This window comes from Mustela nigripes, chromosome 8, assembly GCF_022355385.1.
Source record: "Mustela nigripes isolate SB6536 chromosome 8, MUSNIG.SB6536, whole genome shotgun sequence".
Taxonomy (NCBI): domain Eukaryota; kingdom Metazoa; phylum Chordata; class Mammalia; order Carnivora; family Mustelidae; genus Mustela; species Mustela nigripes.
In genome coordinates, this window is record NC_081564.1 from 35,696,749 (window position 1) to 35,720,806 (window position 24,058).

The 24,058-nt window shown below is 42.3% G+C and overlaps 1 protein-coding gene across 1 annotated transcript in view; it reads left to right on the forward strand.

Annotated features, from left to right (window-relative positions):
- The window catches only part of LAMA1 (laminin subunit alpha 1), a 157,936-nt gene that overhangs the window by 7,865 nt on the left and 126,013 nt on the right, over positions 1-24,058 (forward strand). Inside the window, exons 2-3 of the mRNA XM_059409226.1 lie at positions 22,549-22,719; positions 22,916-23,028. Of these exons, the coding sequence (XP_059265209.1) occupies positions 22,549-22,719; positions 22,916-23,028 (284 nt within the window). The remainder of the gene's footprint in view (positions 1-22,548; positions 22,720-22,915; positions 23,029-24,058) is intronic.

The window sequence follows — 24,058 nt, forward strand, 5'->3', positions numbered from 1 at the left end:
CCCTTGGCAGTGGGAGAGTGGGCCCACCTACAAATGCTCTAGAGCTTGACAACCATGGAACCCTTACCCAGCCCCTGGATTGCCAGCCCAGCCCTGAGTCCTGGCCCTGCGCTGGGCATGAGTTCCTCTAGACCCTTGTGTTTCATTTCACCCAAAGGGATTAGTAGTCACAGCCCAACATGGGCTCTGGGATCTGTGTCTCCAAAAACCTTATTCCCATTTTGGTATCCAGAGGTACAAGGACTGGAAAGGCACAACCTGCAGTTGGTCTTCAAGCTGACTCTTCTGGGTTTCTAGTTTAAATCATTATTTCCACCACTCTCTCTGCCACTGGGCTTACCATCTGTCCCTGTTACCGTGTGCTACGGTGGGCTAGTGCTCTTTGCCCACCCTCACAATTCCCAGTCTAGTCTTCCAACCCTCTTTATTCTGAATCTCTAATTCTGGCTTTTTTTTTTTAATTGAGATACAGCTGACATATTAGTTTCAGGTGTACAACAAAATGATTCGATATTTGTATATATTGCCAAATGATCACCATAAGTGTGGTTAACATTCATTCCCATAGGCAGTTAAGAAATTTTTTTTCTTGTGATGAGAACTTTTAAGATTTACTCTTAGCACGTTTCAAATGTGCAGCATGGTATTATTAACTGCTTACCATGTGGCGCATTACCTCCCCAGGACTTGTGCATATAATTCTATATAATAAACATATGATATTTATATAAATATAGCTGGAAGTTTGTGCCTTCTGACCTCCTTCACCCAAACACTCTCTTCGTTTTTTAATACAATCTAGTTTCCCAATTCTTTACAACCACGCTCCTGGATTCATGGTACTGTTTTGTTCTGGAAGTGTGGGGTGGAGGGAGTTTGAGATATTCTCTAACATGTGAAATGCCTTGGGAAGCTTCTTTCACTTTTCTTAAAGGCAGTTGACATTTTAAATAGTTAATAGCTTCTTGGAGTAGGGAATAATATTTTCTGGTGAGATTGTTTCTATTCCATGTTTCTAATTTTTGTTCCTGTGTTTGCCTTTTCATTCATTCATGCAGGGAACGTATCTTGGGACCCCGAGTCAGGGATGCACAAAGGCGAGCGTGTCTCGAGGACTCCTTTCTCAGCCGCATTCCTTGCTATGATTCCAGGCACTTCTTGACATTTTTAGTGGGCTTGTTTTTGGAGTCCACAGAACTGAAAAGTGCATATTAAAAAAAAAAAAAAAATGTTCTCCATGAGCAATAATGGGCAGAGCAGAAATAGAAGGATTAAAGTCTCAATCATGGGTGTTACCATCTATATTTTTTTTACTTATAGTCACATAGGTTCACATTGACCCGAGGAGGCCGAGTTGTGGGGCAGGGAAAGGCAGGAGATGGGGAGGCCGAGAGGCGTTCAGCATTAGCTGGAGTGACAGAGGCAGCTTCTACACCAGACACCCTGTTAAGGGATGTCCGTTTCCTTAGGCTTCCTTTCTTTTCTGGGAAACTCAGATCTTCCCCGCTGGCCTAGGGTGCTCCAGGTGAAGAGGCACGGTTAGTACAGAAGTTCTCTCTCCAGGCAGCACATTAGATTTTAATAACATCAGTGCCCAGGTCCTACCCCTTATGTGGTCTGGGATGGTACTCAGCCGTTTGCACTTTAAAAATGCTCCCCGGGAGGGTGGGACGTCTGGGTGGCGCAGTGAGCTGAGCATCTGACTCAGGTTGGGATCAGGTCATGATCTCGGTGTCCTGGGATCAAGCCCCTCGTCGGACTCCAAGCTTGGTGCAGAGACTGCTTGGGTTTCTCTCTCCTTCTCCTGCTGCCTTACCCCTGTGTTGCTCTTTCTCTCTAAAATAAATACATAACTTGTAAAAAAAAAAAAAAAAAAAGTCTATAAAAATGTTCCATAGGGGATTCTGCTGTGTAGACAGGGTTGAGAGTCACAAAGTTAACATGACATTTGCTGTGCCAGTGAACACGATCACACTGCAATGCAGGCTTGGGAAAGGGATGCTGTACCTGGTGGTCGTCCCTACCTTTTTCATGGGGGCACCGGGGGGCCCTGAATCTGCCGTTGCCTGGAAGCTAATGCCTTGTGCAGATACCAAGCCCTCGGATCCAAGCACCCTCCTTGCTCGCCTCATGTCTGTTTCATGCGATTCCCACTCCTCCGGGAAGCAGGGATGATACCAAGCACTTCAAAGTTGTGAGGGATCCCTGCTGTCATGGCCCGTGTCACTGACATTGCTCGGAGAAAGATGGTCCCTTCTTTGTGTCCCAGGAGTCCCTTGACAGGCGTTTGTCACTGGTAAGTGCTCAGCTGATGCCTATTAACTGCCGAGATTCTGATTACACGAGCACAGTTTTCATCTCTGTTTGCTGACGTTGCTGTGTATAAAGGCCCTTCTTTGGTTAAAATCCCTCCTCATGAAATATGACATTTAGAGTCCCTCCTGTCTGAGGACAAGGTCCAGCCTTGTAGGGTGGAGTGGTTGGTTGATTGGATTACTTTTTTATACTTTAAATAATTCATCCAAAATTTCGTAAATCCATTCTATATATAGGCATGTCCCTCCCTCCCAGCCCCTCTAAATGGACAAACTACAGATACTCTTTCCTCTGGGTTTATCTGGGCCACCTCCTTCTCTCCAGATCCAAGCTTCATCTTCTCAGGTCGGGTGGCTACAAAGTCTAGCTGTCCTTATCCACCTACTTCTCTTATCCTTCCCCGATCTTGTCTTTAATTGATCATCCACTGTGCACTTGCTTTTCCTGCCTTCCTTCAGAAGTTGTTACCTCCCCCTCCCCCAACCATGTTTGGCTTATTATTTCCCTTCTACATCCACCTCCCCAAATAAAAGCCATTCTTCCCTCTCGATCCCCAGCACCTCCCACCACCCCCCAATCACATTCCCTCCACACATAGCCCACATACACTGCATGCCAGACCCAACCCCTGCACTGACCTTGCGGACCAGCTCTCAGTTCATGGTACCTGGAGAGGTATTGTCCTAACTGACCACATACTGGCCAGAACCAGAGTCTGGACCCAGACCCCAGTTCAGGGCTAGGAAGCCCCAGTCCAGCGGCAGGGGCTGAGTTGAAGTCTCATGTGGCCAATAAGAGATCAGAAAGCTGCTGGTATCCAGAGTCCCTGCGAATTTAGGGACCATGGAGCTGACCAGTGTCACCCACCCCTGTTGAACGGCTTCTCAGTCTCCGTGTGCAGAATTTCCAGGGCCCTCTGTGCTTAGACCCATCCATGGCTTCTTCTCCCAATGCCAACCCTACTTTGGCCATTCTGAGATACCTGGTTCCCCACAGTGTGACGCAGAGGCTCACATCTGTGAGCCTTGAATACACTGTCCATGGCAACTCTGTGGCCTCTCTGACATGCCCCCACCGGCCCCCGTCATTCAGGTTTTCCACCTGCTTGTTGCCACAGCAATTTGTTTATACACCTGCCACCCGGCGCTTCATAACTGTTTACTTGCCTGTCTCTCCTGGGGGGCAGAGAGCTTTGTTCTTACTTCTGATCACCAGCACAGGGCCTGGCATTTCGTGTCAATTCTTTGAATACTAGTTGGGTGCATGAATGGAGGGTCCAGTGCAGACAAGCAACAGGAGTAGAAAGGAATCCAGTGGGCATGGTTTAGGGATTGGGCAGACAGGCAGCTGGGGTCAGGGAAGTCACTGAGCAGAGGGACGGTCTCCTGGAAAGCAGTAGCAGGGAAAGGACGGGTTGCCAGATCAAGAAAGCCCGGTGACAGGATTCTGGGACAGGGAATGAGGAAGAATCCAGGTAATTAAACAAGGGCAGAGGATGGATCAACATTTTGGGGACCAAAATCTTCACTCTCTTTCTAAACCAGAACATAGGATCAGGGACCACCTAGTGTGGGAAATGAGAAGTCCAGATGCTTTTCGTGCTCATAGATAGCACCCAAATATGGAGAGAGAAGAGCCACAGAGTCTGGGAACCAGGAGGGGCTGAACAACTAGAAGAGTTATTGATCTGTTGGGTTTGGTTTTTTTTCCCCATCTACAATTCAGCACAAAGAAAACACAGATTACATTTTTGTCATTAAAATAATGGCTGGTGGCAAATATTCAATATGGATCTAAAAGCCTGATTTTATTTAACATCTTATTTCTGGATTTGGAACCACTAACATCTAAGAACCTCAAGGTAGCAACATATTCACACACACAGCAGGTACTTACTAGAATGTTCCACATACTGGTGACCGTGGTTTTTGCACCTCCAGTGCCTGTAGTCAAAGGAACATGAGAAGGACCCAGAGAATCCTAGTAAGTGTGTTCGCAGCTCTGACCTGGGAGAGGTTTTTGCTTCTGAAGGCCTCAAACACCAATATACTTCCCACTTGTTGCATTAGAATAATATTGCCTTAAACAGAACGAGAACTCGGATTCACGTCTACATGTCTTCTGCCGTGGGTGTTCCTTGGAAAGGGTGTAACTTCAGGATACTCTATGGTACGTGACTTTAGCCTTGTTGGCATTTGCTAACTAGCTCTTGTAGTTATATTTTCATAGTTGAGGGTTTTTTGTTTTGTTTTTTTTTTAAGGGAACACTACCTGCCTGCCGTTGGAGCACTTTGTTTAAGTGGAAAAGCAGCTGCTCTCCTCCAGGCATTCTGAGCTAAGGCATCCTCTCTTCTCAGGAACAGAACAAAGGCATACAGAACTTATGTCACAGATGGATTTTTGTTTGATAAAAATCACTTTTTACTGAATGAAAGAATGGCCTATTCTCCTTAGAAATATGAGCATAACATCTCCTGTGTCTTTAGCGGTTTCTAACTTTGTTGGTTTCTTTTTCATTATTAGAATTGACTGACTTAAGATATGCCTCATTGAGGTGCTCAAATGTCCCTGAAAATTTGGGCATAAGACAGTCTTCTGTAAAGGAAATAATCTCAAGTTGAATAGGAAAATATTTCCAAAATGATATTTGAAGGAATCAGCCAGGGAAGAAAATAAACATCGCTTTGGTTTCTGTTACCAGCTGACCTAAGCCAATTTTGTTATACCAAATGCTTGGGTACTTTTTTGGTGAATGATGATACCTACCGAGAAGCTCGAGGCACATGATGGTGTACTGCTCCCTGACAACCTAACCCACTAGATGATGCCAAGTGCATAGCTTACACATTATTAACATACCTTAATTAGCAGTCAGGTCCAAGGTTGGTCATAGGCCATATGCAGTGAACTTGATCGAGTTGCAGCCTTCTGTCGTTGTGGGAGCTCAGACTTCTCCATTGAATCAATGTCAAGCAATACACACCCTTAAACACTGTCTGGATCCAAGACATCTGAAGGACCAAGTCCCAGGTGGCATCCCCATCCTTCAGAATGGAGGCCTCAGCCTGCATGATTTTTTACCCTGTACAATGCAAGGGTGAGGAGAAACTCCAATGTGTTTGAACAGTTGTATCGGGGTATAATTTACATACCATAAAATCCTACCAATCGGATGTGTATCGTGCAATGGTTTTTAGTAAATTTAGAGTGTTGCACAGTCGTCCCCACAATCTGGTGTGGAATATTTCCAAGACCTCGAAAGGCTTCCTCACGTTCATTTATACTGAGTCCCAGCCTCCATCCTCACCTCAGCCCGAACCAATCATTTGCTTTCGGCACTTTTACATTTGCCCTTTCTGGAAATTTCATACGCATAGAGCCATGAAGTATATGTATTCTTTTGTGTCTGTCTTCTCTCTCTTCACATAATATTTTCTAGGTTCATTTAGGTTGTGGCATGTATCTGGAGTTTGTTATACTTGATTGCTGAAGATGATTCCTTTGTGTATGTAGCCTTTTTTTTTTTTTTTTTAAGCCAGTCACGAGTCGATGGACAATTTTTTTGTTTCCGTATGGGGTCTGTTAGGAATAATGCTATCAACATTTGCATTCAGGTCTTCCTGGAGACATGTTTCATTTCTCTTGAGTGAAATTCCCAAGAGTGGAATATAGGTCATATCATAAATTTGTGTTGACCTTTTTTTTTTTTAAGATTTTATTTATTTATTTATTTTGTGGTGCAAAGAGAATGGGGAGGAGGGGAAAGACTGAGGGAGAGAGAGAAACTCTGAAGCAGACTCTGTCTTGAGCACAGAGCCAGACCCCGGGGCTCAGTCTTGTGACCGTGAGATAATGACCTGAACTGAAATCTAGAATCAGACACTTAGCTGACTGAGCCACCCAGGAGCCCCTTGAATTAATTTTTTTTAAGTGGTTATGAGATTCTTTTCCAAAGTGGTTGTGCGATTTTGCATTCTCCCAGCAGTGTATGAACATTGCAGTCACCCTACATCTTTACCAACACCACAGACCGTCTTCCTGATTGTAGTCATTTTAGTGGCTGTGAAGTGGCATTTTGCGTTTTAACTTGCCATTTCCCTATAATTTACTGAGCATATTTCATGTGTTTACTAGCTATTTATCTATCTTCTGTGGTAAAAATATTTATTCTAGGGGCACCTGGGTAGCTCAGTCATTTAAGTATTCAACTCTTGGCTTCGGCTCAGGTCATGAGCTCAGGGTCTTGGGGTCCAGACCGTCATCAGGCTCCCTGCTCAGTGGGGAGTTTGCTTTCCCCTCTCCCTTTACCCCTTCCCCCCAACTCGTGCACTCTCTCTCTAAAATAAATATAAATAAATCTTTAAAAAAGTCTATTCTAATATTTTTCCTGTTTTTTTATTGGGTTTTTCTGTCTTTTGAATAGTGAGTTATAAGAGTTCTTCATATTTTCTTGATATAAGTCTTTTATCAGAAATGTGATTTGGAAGTATTTTCTCTCAGTTTATGGCTTATCTTTAGATTTTCTTTTTTTTTTTTTTAAGATTTTATTTTTAAGGGATGCCTGGGTGGCTCAGTGGGTTAAAGCCTCTGCTTTCTGCTCAGGTCATGATCTCAGGGTCCTGGGATAGAGCCCCGCATCTGGCTCTCTGCTCAGCAGGGAGCCTGCTTCCCCCCTCTCTGCCTACTTGTGATCTCTCTGTCAAATAAATAAAGAAAATCTTTAAAAAAAAAAAAAAAAGATTTTACTTCTAAGTAATGTGGGGCTCAAACATACAAACTTAGGTGCTCTACTGACTAAACCAGCCAGGCACCCTAAATTTTTCTTAACAGTGTTTCATGGCACCAAAGTTTTTTTTTTTTTTCCAAGTCCATTTTATCAATTTGTTTTTCTTCTTATGGATTGTTCTTTTGGTGTCATAGTTAAGAATTTTTGTCCAATCTAAGGTCACAAAGGTTTTCTCCTCTATCCTCTATTTTCTTCTATAAGTTTTCAAGTTTAGCTCTTCCATTTAGTTCTGTGATCCATTTTGAGTTAACTTTTATGCTTGGTGAGGAGGCAAGATCTAAATTCAGTTTTTGCATGTGGATATCCAATAGTCCCAAACATTTGTTGGAAAGACAAAAGCCCCTTGGCATTTTGCCAAAAATCACTTTGCCGTAAATGTATATTTCTGGATTCTATTTTCTTCCATTGATTCATGTGTATTTTCTCATGCAAATACCATGCTGTCAGGAATCCTTAGGTTTTAGAGTAAGTTTTAAAATTTGTAGTTTAAGACATTCAATTTTGGTTACTTTTCTCTAAATTGCTTTGACAGTTTCAGGCCCCTTGTATTTCCATTAAGTATCAGCTTGTCAATTTCTACAAAAGATGCTAACTGAGCTTTTGATAGGACGGAGACTAAATCTGTAAACAGTGTGGGGAGAATTGCTGTCTAATAGCACTTTTCCTTCCTTCCAAAGGAAAAATATATCACTTTATTCATTTAGGTCTTTTTTCATTTCTCTCAGAGGTGTTTTGTAGTTTTCAATGTGTTGGTCTTAATTTTTTTGCTGAATTCTTAAGTGTTTTCCTCTTTTCCAATTAAAAACACACACGTGCGCATACACACACACACACACACACACACACACACACACTCCCAGGGACCTATGGAGAGCTGGCCATGCCCTTCTTTGATGCTCATGTTTCCAGGACATTGCTGTTAATGTGTTTGGCTGGTCCAGCTGTCTGTAGCTTGCCCTCTGGGACTGCAACCTTAGGCCGGGAGGGCCTTAAACGATACCCATTCATTTATTCATTTATTCGTTTTCTACTGAATTTACAACTTTTACAACAAGATCACTGTGCTTCCACTTTTCCATTCCAAGGGGAGCCTGCGGTCAGACCCCATCCCTGAAGCTTCTGATGGCCATGCTTGCCCTGCTTTGAGAAACTGCCTAGACGGCGAGGAGCTGGGTGAGGGTGAGGCAGGTCACCCCCTGGTCTTACCTGAAACCCTGGCAGCTTTGTATAGGGAATAGTAAAGAACATCGTCTCATTTTTCATTGGTCTTTGGCTGATTTCAGAGTCCTGAAATGGTTATTCTTAAAACAGCTGTTTTGTCCAATTCCATATTTTTTTTTCCCCAGGGGAGGGTTTCTCAACCTCTTTTCCATGCTGGAGCCAGAAGTCTCTCTAAGATAACTTTAACGTATATGGGTACCTTGACCACCATGAATTTCTCTGGTGAGAGTCCTATTATCATGCCATTAACAGCCCACTGACTTCCCTAATAACAGATTTCTGATACTCACCCTGCTAATTAGCAAAGTGCCCGTGTTGACAGAGACAGAGAACAGACAGTATGGGGGGCGTCTCTGGAATGTGGCCAGTGATCCTGACTGGAGTACCAGCTGATTGCCCCTGGGAGGTATCTCACCAGTTTTAACACTAGTGGCATCTCGGTAGTTTTACCTGAGACACACACGCGTGCACACACACAACTATCACACTTTATACTGAAGTATCTTAAAGTAAATTTCCGATATTATGCTAGTTACCACTCATGCTTAAGTAGACGTTCATCGTGACTCAGACCTCAGTGGACATCCTCAGTCTGACTTGTCAGCACAAGCAAGTAAAAGGGAACTCTGTGGGAAATTCAGTCCCCACGAGGAAATGAACACCGCATTTAAAGAATTGCTGTGTTGGCAGCCTGGGATCGTGGCCCCAGAAGTTGGAAGAAGGGCTGACATTCTCCTGGGAACAAATGAGGCCCCTACACTTGCCAACTTCTTCGGGGCAAGAGCCAGAGGAGCCGGGGAAACACAGAGGGAGGTCTGTGCTGAGGTGCGGGAAGGGGAAGGAGAAAACCCTCTGGAGGAACCTGCAACTTGAACTCAAACCAAAAAACTTAGAATGGGCGATGTGCGCACACTGGTGTGGAGAGTGTAGTAAAGATGGACCGTTGGGCTTTTACTGGTTTGTTCTAAACAAAATGGGCTATGGAGGATTTATGTCAGTGTGATTTATTTGAGAGTAATCTGTTAATGTGGTTCTGCCTGGGTTCTGATTTCTTCATTACTAACATGTGGAAATCAAATAAACTTGCCTTGCCTAGATTATCATAATAGCATATAAATATAGAGAAGAACTTAAAAAATAAAAGGATAATAATATTAAAAATCTTCTTTTAATAAGACAAAAAAGAAAGAGCCTCAGGGGTACTGCTGTGGTAATGAACTCTGTCTCCTTGGCCTTCCCCACTTTTTTCCAGCTGTTTTCTTTACCAGACTGGAGAGCTGGCCCCACCTTCTGTGAAGGCCCAGCTTTTGCCTTCAGAGGCATTTTGCAAAGTTTTCCTTCTCCTTCTATCACCTAGACCCTCTCCTGGAAGCTCAAAGGCAAGATTCCAAGGCAGCCAAGGAAGCGCCGTCACGCGGCCCTCTCCAATCCATCTCTCCCCAACTTGTGCAAACCCTTCCTCACAGGCCTCTCTGAAAAGATACCTGGTTAGAATATTAACAGCCTGTGGCACTCAGGCTTAAAGTGTGACTCTTCATCAGAATTAGCTTGCCCTAAATAAATAGGCTTCTTTTAAATTTTAACATTATGTTGTAAGCATTTCACCGTGTCTTCAACAACATCATTTTCACTGTGACTAAGCTACAGGCCAGCGGCAGCATCATTCGGATGGAATAGAGCAGAGGAATCAAACCACCAGGTTGGTTTAACAGATTTCCCTGGTTAATGCTCGGTTGGCCTTGTTGCCCTATTATGTCTTTAATCTTGGAACTCTTGAAGATTTCCCTCCTCTCTACGGTAAGCCAAAAAAAGCCTCTGTTTCACTGAAGTACCCCATTCCCTCTGGAAATAGTTGCCCAGGGTCCCTAAGACTAGCATGGAGGATGGGGAGTTTGGAGTTCTGGTTAAACAGTGACAGAAAAGTACAGGGGGAGGTGTGATCTTACTAATCAGTCTGCTGATCTTTCTGCCAAGGCTTGGCTGAATTAGCCAGCCTCAGGGCATTCGAGCTAGAAACAACCCAAGAGTTCATTTAATCTTTCGAATCCAAAATGGCAGCTCCTGGGAGATGCTGTGCCGTGAAGCAGCCCAGCCCCGCCTCAGATCTGCAGTCAGAATCTGTGTTTTTAACAAGATGGCCAGGCGATCTGTGCCTGGCAAAGTTGAAACGCTACCGTGATTCTCAACAGTTGAGTGCAGAATGGCTTTCGAATATCTTAGCATAGCTAAATTACAATGATCAAATTTGTGGATGCTAATGGTCAGCTTCTGTCTTTAATAGCATGACATTACTAATTCAGCCTTGGATCAGGATAGCTTTTTTCATAGTACTGTTTTCATATTATGTCTACCTACCCCAAGGGACCCTAATATCTTTTCTACCTTCCCCAAGGTTAGGCTCTGTTTGCTGATGGATTTGGGGGGAAATGTGGAGGGTCCTGCATTTGTCCCTCTTATACGTCTGCTTGTTTTATTTCAGCCATTATGGGATTCCGCTAATTCCATGAGCCCATGTATTCATGTCCCATACATGTGATGCCTTTTTAATATCATATCTAAATTAGGTTTAATAGTATTGAACAAGGAAGCACTGAGTACACAAAGTAGAAAAGCCAAGTGTTCTGCCTTCAGTTCAATATACTTTAGGTGGCTTCTCTTGTTTTCAAGATTACTGTTTGGGAAAGTACACTTCTTCACCCTTTTCCCCAAGAGGATACACCGGGGCCATCTTGGGCTTTCCGTAGGAAATCGATTGCTGCGGCGGAAGTCTAGGACAACCAGCAAAGAGGGACCCAGTTCCTGTGACAGAGGGAGAACTGAGGGTCTGTAATAGGATAGAAGCCAAAAGAAAGTAGGATTTAAGGAAAAGAGAAAGGTCAGTTTTGATAGAAGCTCTTGCAAGGTCAAGTAAACTGAACATGAATTGCAGGTTGGATTGGACAACATGGGAGTCGATGCCCTTGAAAAGGGTATTTTGAGCAAGTTAAAGGAAAGGCTGAAATTGAGTGAAGAAAAGCGGATGTGAGACAAGGAACGGGAAAGACAGGGAAGGAAATTCTCATATACAGACTCGGCATCGTAACAGCTTTTTGGAAAAAAAAAAAATAGAGGAACGATTGCATTAAATGTATACATCCATTGAAAGAGGTAGTCTGAATTCAGAAACAAACAATGGTACGGAAACTGAGAAAACACAGTGTTATCAATCCCAGTGAGAATGTCACTGAGATCATTTAAGTCTGTGTCCTGATTGGAGTGTTTATTCTCGTGGTTAAATGTATTTGTCTACGGCTGGTCTTCAAGGTGGGCGATACCGCCAATGATTTCTTTGTTTGGAAGATGTTCATGTAGGAATGTGTGGAAGTAAGAGGAGCTGTGATCTGGGGGGTCTGGCCACTTTGGGGTTATCGTACTGGTGTTCAGTTACAGGTGGTGACTTGAATGCCGAATGATGTGATCAGAGGGACGTGGACACTAGGGAAGACAGTCCTGGACTGAAGCTACTACTGGGTACACGAAGACCTAATGCAAAATGAAAATAGCGGGCCCTCTGTTTAAATTATGGAAAACTTTGAGGATGGTTTCAACAAAGCATTAAACCAAGGGTGAGGCCACTGGTTTGTACCCTTGACACGGCCGTGGGCACATTCCTCAACAGGAATGCCGAAGTTTTAAAGCAGAAGCAAGGAAAATCTATATAATAAAGCACAGGCAGAAGAAAGAGGAAAATATAACTAAGACCTTGAAGGGTTTGCAGAAATTTTGATGGTTTTTGGAAGTGTTTGGCCGGTTAGAGAAAAGTTGAATTAATGGATGTTTTCAGGTATTTAAACAAATGATATAAACATTGTACACATTATACATAACACAAGCAAAATATAATACGACTGCAGTTTATTTCAGCAGGCTGTCAGTATTCCACTTAAAACCCATATTTGCTTTTTTACTTTCCTTCAAGTTTGTTCACTCCTGGAAGGATCCAGAAGGAGAGCGGAGGAGTAGTGCCTTTCCAGGGCAGTGGGAATGATAGGAAATTTTCAAAATACGTGTGTGTGCCTTGAGGAGCTTTGGTATTTTGTCTAAATGCAATAATGCTTTCCACAGATAGGGTGTTTAAATTGTCGCCCTTGGCAACAAAAAAGAAAAATACTTCCTGATGAATGAATCATAGTTTTTGTCTCCGCAACTAAACTTTTGTGCTGAATCAAAACCCACGGTGTCACGGAATGTAAGCCTTAAACGAGCCTTGTGGGAGGAGTAGGCAGAGCCTGACAAGGTGCTGTTTTCTGCTGACAATATTTGTGGCTAGCTGGTTCATTCCCCTTATTCATCTTACAGTGAAAACCTCTGTCTTTGTCAAGGGCACCTTAAGTCCATTGCTATGGAAATGGAACTCAGCAAAACGCTGTGAAGGTCTTTGGCTCACAACCCCCTTGGTTTTTATGAGATTAAACTTCTCTTCATCTTCCCACGTGAGACCAAAAAAAAAAGTCAGCTCTGTTAAATGTCAAACTCCTGGGAGTTTGGATTTGACTTTTCCTTCACTGATTACCTATGATCTTTCTTTCTTTCTCTCTCCTTCTCCCCACTCTTTCCCCTCGCTGCTCCCCCCCCCCGCCATGCTGGAAAGGCCTTTGAATCTCTAGATTATCTTACAGCATTTCTTTTACTAACACCCATCAATGATTAAATTGGTTTAGTCCAAAAACCCAAGTATTTGCTTTTTTTTTTTTTTTTAAGATTTTATTTATTTATTTGAAAGAGATCACAAGTCAGCAGAGACACAGGCAGAGGGAGAGGAAGGGAAGCAGGCTCCCTGCTGAGCAGAAAGCCCCATGTGGGGCTCGATCCCAGGACCCTCGGATCATGACCTGAGCCAAAGGCAGAGACCTTAACCCACTGAGCTACTCAGGTCCTCCCCCCCCCCCTGCCCAAGTATTTGCTTTTGAGGTAGAAGGAGTGGGGGGCTGGAGCCTTTCTCTCCCTGGTGCCCGGCTTCCGTCTTGAGCTGAAAGGACCCCAAGTTGTCTTCATTTAAAAGCGTTCCCTAGTGTTAGATGTTTGAGAAATAAAATAACTCACTGGTTACTTGTGAAAAATTCTCATTGGAAACACAAGTCCTGTTTAACACTAAGCAAGTTTTTTGCATATTTTGCATATTTCAACGTGAGCCTTGATCGTGTATTATTTGAACATTCTGAGGATGATGGTATTTGATATATAAAACATGTTCACTCCGAGTGATTAAAATGATTTTTAGTTTGTAACAAATGACTTGAGATAGAGTCAGTTTAAATGGTGCATTCCTGTAAGGATCCGCGTTTGCAGGTTTCTCCCTGGAAGGGCACAGTAGTACCTTCCCGTTGCTGCAAAGAGCCGCTGTCTGTTGTTGGTCAGTCAGAAGTAAAAGTGGGAAAATAGTTTCCTTTATGCTTATTTTTCATGTATACCTAATTCATAATATATAGGTATATTGGTGGTGTTTTCTAAAAAAAAAAAAAAAAATTGAGGTAAGATGCATTTTGCCACAACTTGTAAGCAGCCTCCTGAACAGATTTTTGGATTAGGGACGTGCCACTGTAACTGCTTCCAACTTAACCCCTCCTCAGTCTTTCCTCGTGTCTTTCACCTACGCCCACAGTCCCCCACATTTATGATCGTGTCCTTAAAGGTCAGCCTCGATGTGAGTGAGCTCCGGAGATCAGCTCCGCATGTAAGAAATCACAGGATAACTCTCTGAGGGTGATTTTCTTCCCTTGGAGGGAGGAGATAAAGATGTCACGGAAGTTTCCTTTAGGCTCCTCAAGGCATCCCACCTTTTGGCCCAAGCAACCTGGGTGACATTAAGGGCTCCTTTTCACTCAGTGCCTCTGAGCTGCACCGCTGCCCCTGTCCCCACCAGCCAGATCACTTGAGACTTCACCTAAGCAGGACATGAACTCTTGACCTGGCCGTGGCCCCTCTCACACCCCTTCAAGACCCACCTGGATCAAGAGGTCAAGGGCCTGCTGGCTGCCTTTGTCCAGGGATGAACTAGATTCCCAGAAGCAGAGGTGGGGAGAAGGGAGACCAACAGTTCTCTTCTCTATGCTGTCAGCTCCTGAGTCTCAAATCTTTAGTCTGAACAATTTCTATTCTTGGGTTCTCGACCTTTGGTAACCAAGGGGCCCCTTTGACAAAGCTCACAGACCCATTCTTGGTATGTTTTTAAGTGAATAAAAATTATGCTAAAAAGAAAACTGAATATATTAAAATGTCGTGCTGCCCTTGCATGGTCAACTCTTCATTTTTGGTGTGACTGTTCAAATGTCACCTCCCCCAAGATGTCTTCCCTTGTCACCTTATAGGATAATGAGAGAAGATTGCGATTTACAAACGGGCACCTAAATTACAGGGATTTATAAGCACACCGCGTTGCAAAGGCAACGTCAGAAAGAACAATCAGAAAAGAAGAGAGGGAAGAGGCAGGGCAGGAGGGAAGGGGGTCAGGTGTGACCAAAGTGAACAGTCCTGGTCAGCCTTCCACTCAGTGAGTCCCTGCGCTGGAGGGTCTGGGTTTCCTCCAGGCCTCCCTACTGAAGCACATCACTCTGGGCTGAGGGTGTCTCTTCTACTGAAAGGAAGATACTTTCTAGACTCTTAAATGGCCTTTAAATGCAAATGTGGTTCTTCATCTAAAATTTAATCAGAGAAACAGAGACTCAAATACATGAAATATAACCATGTAAATCTAATTATATTTGAGGAAATTGATATTAGTGGCATCCACTTATAATATGAAAATAATAATAATAACAACTAATTACTGAGGTCTTAATACATTATATTGAGGCTTTTACGCATAATTTAATGCTCACAAAAGTGCTTAGGCACTGTTCTTCTCGTGGCGTAAGTGAGACTGAGAAGTAAAGCCACTCAGCCTTGGCCACACAGCTGACAACTGGTAGACTTGTAATTCACGTCTACGGCTGTATGACTCATGTTCTTAGTCCTCACCCAGCCCCGACTTTTCATAAGCACTGGTGACTGTAGTAGACTTGACATTTTAATAGAATTCATAGAAAACACTTGATTAGAATGTTTATTTTCATTTTAAACCTGGTCATGTACACAGTTGCCATTAAATATGCTCTATAGTTTTTAAAGACTTATTTATTTATTTTTAGAGAGAGGGAGAGAGCACGCAGTGTTGGGGGAGGGGCACAGGGAGAGGTAGAGAATCCTCAAGCAGATTTCCTGCTGAACGTGAAGCCCCACACAGGGCTCGATCCCAGGACTCTGAGATAAAATGACCTGAGCTGAAATGAAGAGTTGGGGGTTTAACCAACTGAGCCAACTAGACGTCCCATCCTTATTTATTTATTTATTTATTTATTTATAGAGCAAGAGAGCAGGGGGAGGGGCAGAGAGAATCTTAAACAGGCTCCATGCCCAGCTCCGAGCCTGAAATGAGGTTCAATCCCATGACCCCAAGACCATGAATGACCTAAGCCCAAATCAAGAGTCAGATGCTTAACTGCCCATTAACTATGCTATATTAAGTAGAACTTACTGTTTTGGAAGAATTCCACATGATGTAGATTTATCCACTGGGGGATGGGCAAGAGTCAAGGAAGTGCTATTGCTATAGGCATAGATGAGAAGCAAAGCCAGCCTTGAGGGTTCTCTGGCTTGTGATGAATGTTGTGTGCGACATCCTTTGTTTCTCTCCTACTCCTCTGGAGAACCAGAAGCTCTGAGGAGTGACTCCCAAAGAAACAAAAGAAAGAAGGAAAGAGGAAAGAAGAGAAAGAGGAAGGCAGGCAGGTGGGTTGGCAGGAGGGAGAGAAGGAGAGAAGTTAGGGAGGAAGAAATAGAGAATTAGGGAGGGAAGGAAGAAGTCACTTTATATTTCTATTTGGTTCTCTCATCCAGAAAGATAAAAGAGTTAGCAAATTACTTTTCTTTGCCTTTTTGTTCATTGAATGGTTATGAGTTTTTCTTACTTCATTTTCCAGATATTGGGAGAGAGAATGGTAAACAAATTTACCTGATAGTCTATTAAGGTAAAATTTCAGAATCACAGTAATTTAGAAAAAAAAAAAGGGCTCTTAAAAATGCTTCCTTAATAGTTGAAGAAGTAGAGGCTCTGAGAGGTTGATTTGACTGAAGACACATAGTCAGTGTGGAACCAGGAGAAGAGTCTAGATTTAGGTGCTTGGTTCTGTACACTCGGTAGTAATCCAGGAGCCATGGGACATTCCTTCATTCGTTTACCTGTTCTTCCATTCAGGCTTTATTGGGCATCCACATGAGCCAGATGCTAACTTCGGGCAAGGAAGATATGGCTCTGCCCCCGAAGTAGTTCACAGACTGATCAGAGTTGTCTTTAGTTTTCAGAGAAGGATACTGAGGGGAGAACCGTGAGAGGGGGGCAGGGAGCTGGCATAAATGGGAAGAGCAGATGGGCATGCTGAGGAAGGGCAGGACGAAAGAAGAACATTTATATTAGCCTGGGATTCAGGAAAGACCAGGGCTTCGCTGGAAGGGTGAGTAGGGCATGAAAGATTACATGAAATGTGCAAAGGCAAGGAAATTGAAACTGATCTGAAGACCAACAAGCCCGGCCCTGGAAGGATTTTTAAACCCGCCTTTGCCTGAGTACACACGGTCCTGTCTGCCTGGGTTGTCCCTAATTTACGTGTCTTTTTCCAGATTCTCTCCCTGAGTATATTTTAAAATATTGTTGCATTTTAAATATTATGCTTACTAGAATCTGCGAGTAGATGCTTCTCTTTCGCTTTGGACTGTGGGAGCTCTAGGGTTAGGAACAGCGCAGCTCATTCATCCTGGCATCTCAGGGAGGGGCGTGGCACAGTGCTCAGAACATAAGAGATTCTCACTAAAAGTTTATTGAACTTAAATATTCTCATCTGCTTTTTCGGACTCATGTGGCTACGTTACTGAGTAGGAATTCATGTTATCTTCCTAAAATTCAAGTCATTAGAATACTTTAATGCTACTAACTTAGAATATTACGTTATTAGAATACCTTGATGTTGTTCTCCTGGAATAGTGTCAGATGCTTCCAGGGTTTTTCCAGGGTTTTTGTAGTTGTTAGAGGTATTATTTTTCTTGTTCACCCAGAGGACTACCATGCTTCTAAGAGAGTGCTGGCAAACAGGGTAGTTTATTTCAGATAATAGCCTTCTCTGATGCCTGTACAGATGTTTAGTTGGGTAAACAGGGTTAAGCGAGTGAGAAGTGGGTAAATGGAGAACAAAATGGATTTGAATGCTTTTTTAAAAAAAATCACAGACTTCTTCATTCAGAAATTTACATTCCAATTTTTCTAAATTTCTCCATGATTGAATGAGTGGCTTTGATTGTTTTTTGAAATAAAACCTCCCAACAGCAGAAGCCACTTTGGTTATTCAGCCCTATAAATCAGTCATCATTTTTTTTTTTAAAGATTTTACTTATTTATTTGACAGACAGAGATCACAAGTAAGCAGAGAGTCAGGCAGAGAGAGAGGAGGAAGTAGGCTCCCCTTTGAGCAAGAGAGCCTGATGCGGGGCTCAATCCCAAGCAAGACCCTGGGAACATGACCTGAGCCGAAGGCAGAGGCTTTAACCCACTGAGCCATCCAGGCACCCCTCAAACGGTCCTCATTTTTAATTCTATTCTGGGGAGTAAAGTGATCTGCAAATATAGCCATAGATCCCTTAGCTAAGAATTGCAAATCATTTTCTTTTCAGAATATCACATTGATTCTGAGTATGGGTTAGTATGTCATTACATACTAACACTTTATAGAACTCAAAAATGTTTCCCCCCCCCCAACAGAAACAAAAACAAAAACAACCCTTCATTAACAAACCTCATGCTTCTCTTACACACAAATGCATCGAGGCCCTCAACCAGTGCTTCTAAATCATTTGAGAAATATCGATGAAAAAGTTGTTACAGTTGGCTTTAGGGCTACTCTACATTTTAGATACTCCAGTTTTAAGTTTAAAGGCAAAAAAATATTTTCTCCTGAAGGGAAAAAGCATGTAGAAATCTCTAGAAATGAATTCTTGAACAATCCAGACGTCTCTCAGATGAAAACTTTGGTAATTATGTATAGTAACATTGTTGGCTACCAGCTCTATGGTAGTAGTTGTTTTTTTTTAACCTCATATTAATAAGGGAATTTCCGGTAGATTTACATGGTCTTGAAATGCATTTAGGAAGGCCAAATGTTCTCAGGCTGTGAAGAAAGGGGATTTAAAAAAAAAAAAAAAAAAAAAAAACTGCTGGTGAATGAGAAGGAATTTATTTCATGCTCAGTGGAGTTTGGCCTCATGAAGTTTCTAGCTACTGGCTAAATACGAGCCTAGAGAAATGATTCCACTGTGGGTCCTGAGTGAGGGAAAAACACAGATTCGTGTAACAGTGGGCACTAACAACAGTAAATAATATCTCTCAACCAAAAAATGTATAGTCTGATTTACTAAGCGCACGGCCAGGCGGTGGGAAAACTGTGCCACACATGTATCCCTCCTTTGCCTTTGATTTTTATGGATAAAATCAAACGTTTGTTCTTGCTGGGTTTTTGATCCCAATGCCCTTTCCTACCCTTTGATTTCCTATCCCTCCTCTAACTTGAAGCTCCAATAGTTTCCCTTTATTGAAATATTTCCGTGGTCTTTAAAATGATTCAGCAAACTGAAGGGCTTTAAAAAAAAAAAGGTTATTTTTAACACATGCTTTTTCTGGTGTGCGTTTCTACCTTTCTTTTATCTTCTAGCAGATACGGTCCATATGCAACAGGGAACTGTGATTATTCTGTAATGGTGAAGTGAAAATAAATGTATTATGTAAGGAAGAATGTTTAGTGAATCTTTTTTTTTTTTTTTTTTTTTCCCAAATACTGGCTTATCTGAGAAGAAAGATTCAGTTTTAGTGAAAGACAGCCAGGTTATTTTTATGACATTAGCTATTTAAAGGTTTTTCTACTCAACCATGTTAATGAAGGAATTTATTTTTCTTTTTATTAGAAATCTATTTGGGATAGCAGCAAGGTAAAGACATGTAGAAGTTCTTTAAAGCCTACTTAGTACAAACACCTACCTAGTGCTGATTACTATGATTAAGATATTGTTTGACCAAATTATGTTACGTTTATGTTCATGAGTGTTGAGCTTCTTTTTCTCAGTGACTCAGGGCAGAGACTTCTGAGAACAGAAAGCAGGCGCCCTCATCACTCGGGGTTGCCCCCAGTAGCTCAAGGCCATTGAGGTTCTCCTGAGTGGGCGGGACCTTTGGGCAGGAAATGGGGAGTTCCCTTGATGGGGAGCACCTGCAGGAGGAGAGTAAAGCGGTGGGAACACTTGTTAGCTTACCATGTAAAGTATTTGTTGAAAGAGAAATGCATTGCTAAATCAAGTCCCATGACCTTGGTTTCCTCTTCTTGCTTGACTAATCTGTGCAAAGGGAATGGACAGAGTTGTTTGTACTACAAATCTAATACATGTCCTATAGAGCCAGAAAAACATCTTTTTAATTATGGGGATAAAACAGCAACATTCAAAACCATATTGTATTTTAAATAATTGGCTCATAAGATACCTTTGAACCAGCTTACTGGAATAGCGTGTTCCTAAAGGATGGAGAAAATTAGTATTTTACCTCAGTACCAAACAATAAATATCAGCTCCTCCTGCCATCTAAGTACCACTCCCAAGAATTACAGGTCACTTTAGAAACTAGGTCAGTATAGAAAAGATAAGTGTCTAACTACTGGTTGATAAAAATTATCCTTTAGGGAGCTGTATAATTATATATAATGATTCATCTGTTTCTTCATAAAGTCTTTTTAATTAAAGAATTCCCTTTAAAGGAATATGATAAAAATAACCAACTTTAAGTTCAAAGTGACAACTATATATTATATATTAAATATTGGATCTGGTGTAAGTGTGTGCAGTGTTTTACAGTTAGGAATAATGCTCTAGAACACAAATATTCACTAACAATTTTCTGTTGAGAGGCTAAGGGTCATTCTCCTCGGATAAGACACTATGAATGGGTAGTTCTCTTAAATGTGGAAAGCCCTTGGAAGACTACCTAAAATGTTGTTTTTTAAATTTGTATGTACTAAGGTTTTTTATAACTTAGTACATACTAAGTTTTTTGAAACTCTTATAAAAATTACAATTTTTATTTTGTAACTTCAATTATTAAAATACTTGTAATAGAACAGATAATTGAAAACATTAAGCAGTATCTAAAAAATAAAAATTGAAGACATGGGGGCACCTGGGTGGCTCAGTGAGTTAAAGCCTCTGCCTTCGGCTCAGGTCATGATCCCGGGGTCCTGGGATAGAGCCCCACATCGGGCTCTCTGCTCAGCGGGGAACCTACTTCCCCCTCTCTTCTCTGCCTCCTCTGCCTACTTGTGATCTCTGTAGGTCAAATAAATAAATAAAATCTTTTAAAAAGGAAGACATGAATTCCTTCTATATTACTAATCTTAGTCCATTGTGCTTTTTCAGATTTCATTGGAAAAGAAATACTGCAGAGATATATTGACTCTGTGTTCTTTATAAAGAAAAGATTATCTTCTGTGATCTTGGAAGATCAAATTCGAGTCAATTAAAGAATCCCCACTAAGCCAAGACACCCTCCTTCAATGCTCTGTCTCAGTCCACGATGTCCATTTAGGTAGAATTCCTATCCAGTGTCATGTACACCATCATTTCTAGATCTTTTTGGAATCTTTACAGCTATTATCTTCTTTTACCAAGATAAAGCCAAAGTTCTAAAGGACTTTGGAGTTATGCTTCTTATAGTCATCCAAAAATTGTTTTCTGAATAGTTTGGACCAGGTCACTCAAGACAAAAAGAATGTACAAAGGCAAAGATTAATAGTGAATTGAAGAGAAATTTTGAAACCCAAATTATTGTGTTCTAAAGTTTTATTCACTAGCAAAAATGGGCAGTAAAGACAAGAGGAAGAAAAAAAATCCTAGATAATTATAGGAAGGACCTTGTAAGTTCTAGCAGAAGCAACTGTAACAAAATGAGCCAAGAATAGATGCCCTTCTTTTAAGTGAAAGGTGTCAGAATTTCATTGGCAGATTCATGCATTGGATCATTTGAAATTTGCCTTAAAAACTATCTTCCCGGGCGCCTGGGTAGCTCGGTGGGTTAGGCCGCTGCCTTCGGCTCAGGTCATGATCTCAGGGTCCTGGGATCGAGTCCCGCATCGGGCTCTCTGCTCAGCGGGGAGCCTGCTTCCTCCTCTCTCTCTGCCTGCCTCCCTGCCTACTTGTGATCTCTCTCTGTCAAATAAATAAATAAAATCTTAAAACAAACAAACAAAAAAACTATCTTCCCAACATTTTCTTTTTATTTTAAAATTTTTTCTTTACTTCTTTGAGAGAGAGGGAGAGAGAAAGCACGCACACAAGCAGGGGAGAGGGGCAGGGGAGAGCATGAGGGAGAAGCAGACTCCCAGCTGAGCAAGGAGCCTGATGTAGGTCTTGATTCCAGGACCCTGGGATCATGACCTAAGCCAAAGGCAGAAGGTTAACCCACTGAGCCATCCTGGCGCCCCCCTCCAACATTTTATTATGAAGATTTTCCATTAGAAAAGTGGAACACATTGTATAGTAAACATCTCTCATCACACCAGGACCCTACAATGAACATTTCATTCTTCCCACACCACCTATGCATCCATCCATAGCCCATCTGTATCCATCAACCGGCTTATTTTTGGATGCATTTCAAAGTGAGTTTAGACATCAGTACAGTTTGCTCCTAAACTTTTAAGCATTAATGTCGATATTTACTTATAATTCTTTTTTGTTTTCAAGGTAAAATGCACATACTGTGAAATACTTAAATCTGCCCAAATTGTAGATTTGTGCCTTCTATGATTTTTTCATAACAGCATATGTCTGTGTAATCCAAACCTTCGTTGAGATACAGAATGTAACATTAACCCCCAAAAGACCCCTCGTATTCCCTCACAGGCAATCGCCACCCCCTGAAACTCTCATTCTAAGTGTCTCCTCATGGATATGTTTTGCTTGTCCTAGAGTTTCATAGAAATGAAACCGCCCATATATGCTGCTCTGTGGAAGGCTCCCTTCGCTCAGTGCATAGACTTAAAAATCTTATTAGTTCACCTGCAAAGTGTGAGATTCTTTTGATTTCAAGTAGCTGAGCTGATCTTGTGGATCCTGACTTTCAGGGCTGTTTCCTGCCATTCTCAACCTTGCCAGCAATGCCCACATCAGCACCAATGCGACCTGTGGTGAGCAAGGGCCCGAGATGTCCTGCAAGCTTGTGGAGCATGTGCCAGGTCGTCCCGTGCGCAACGCCCAGTGCCAGATGTGTGATGCCAACAGTGTCAACCCCAAAGGCAAGTGTCGCTCCTATTCAGAAAGACCCTTGAGAATTGGTGCTTCTTAAAATGAGGACTGAAGGCTCCTATTATTAGGAGTCATGAACATTGTGTTCACCTTCCCCACTTTTCATTGCCACTAGCCTTGCAGTTGGGAAGTCAAAAACTTGAAACCAAGAGCTGAGAGGAACCCATGTTTGTTTTCTTTTCACAGAACGCCATCCAATATCCAACGCAATCGACGGGACCAATAACTGGTGGCAAAGTCCCAGTATTCAAAACGGGAGAGAATATCACTGGGTCACGATCACTCTGGACCTAAGACAGGTAGGTCTGGTGGAACCATTGAAGAATGTCTCCGGGTTGCTGAGTTGTACTCTTCTGACGACCTTCAGGAAATCTGGTTTGCTGCTGAACATGTTTCCTTTCTGGTCAGATTGTTTTTCCTTCAGGTGAATTCATGTGAGGTATAGAAGTAGTCTGTGGTATCGTTTCTTGTCACATTTTTCATTCCCAGGCATCTGTGGGGAGATGAGTGACATTGTTTGCCTGGAAGCTGGGTCAGTGGAGCATACGCTGCTCTTCAGGATTTTCTGTCAAGCTGTGTGTCACATGTCCTCAGACACCCCGGGGGTGGGGGGACCACACACGCTGTTCCTTTTGAGGTTACTATCTTGCTGTTATCACTGTACAAAGTTATTGCCGAAAGGCTGTATGTAGTAATAAGGCTAGGAAACCAAGGGATAACGTTAAGCCTGTTGGCCATGCGTCCGCCCTGTCATGGCATCTGTGAGGCTGAGAGAGAGCTGGGGTGGTCCAGTACTTGTGCAAGCAAGCCTTCAGTACAATCTGGCAAAGGCAAGGCATAATTGGCTCCGGCTACACCTGTATCCTCTTGCTTTGCCTCCAAACTACATAGAAGAATGGAGAGAAATATGATGTGGGTCCCCATGGTCCCAGTATTTCTGGGAAAGGGAAGGAAAAAGAAAGAAATCTGAGTGGGTAGGATGAAAAGAGAGCTGGCAGACATTTGGGAGCTATTATCAACATTTCTCATTTGAGTTCTTCAGAAAAGCCATCACCTGACGTTCTTGTTTATTTCCATTCAATTACTCTTGCATTGGAACTCATCAGTATCATGCTAAACACAAGCTGGAAGAGAAAAATATTGAAATATGCCTTGTAGGGTTGAAATAAGAATTGTGGGAATTTAATGGCGAATAATTAAAATTCTTCGAAGAAATGGTAGTTTTTAAAATGTGCAGCATTCTAAGTAGAAGACAAAGTGGTGCTCTGTATATTCACATACAATCAACTTCTGATTTCTAATAAGAACTGTAAACCAAGTAGCAAAATG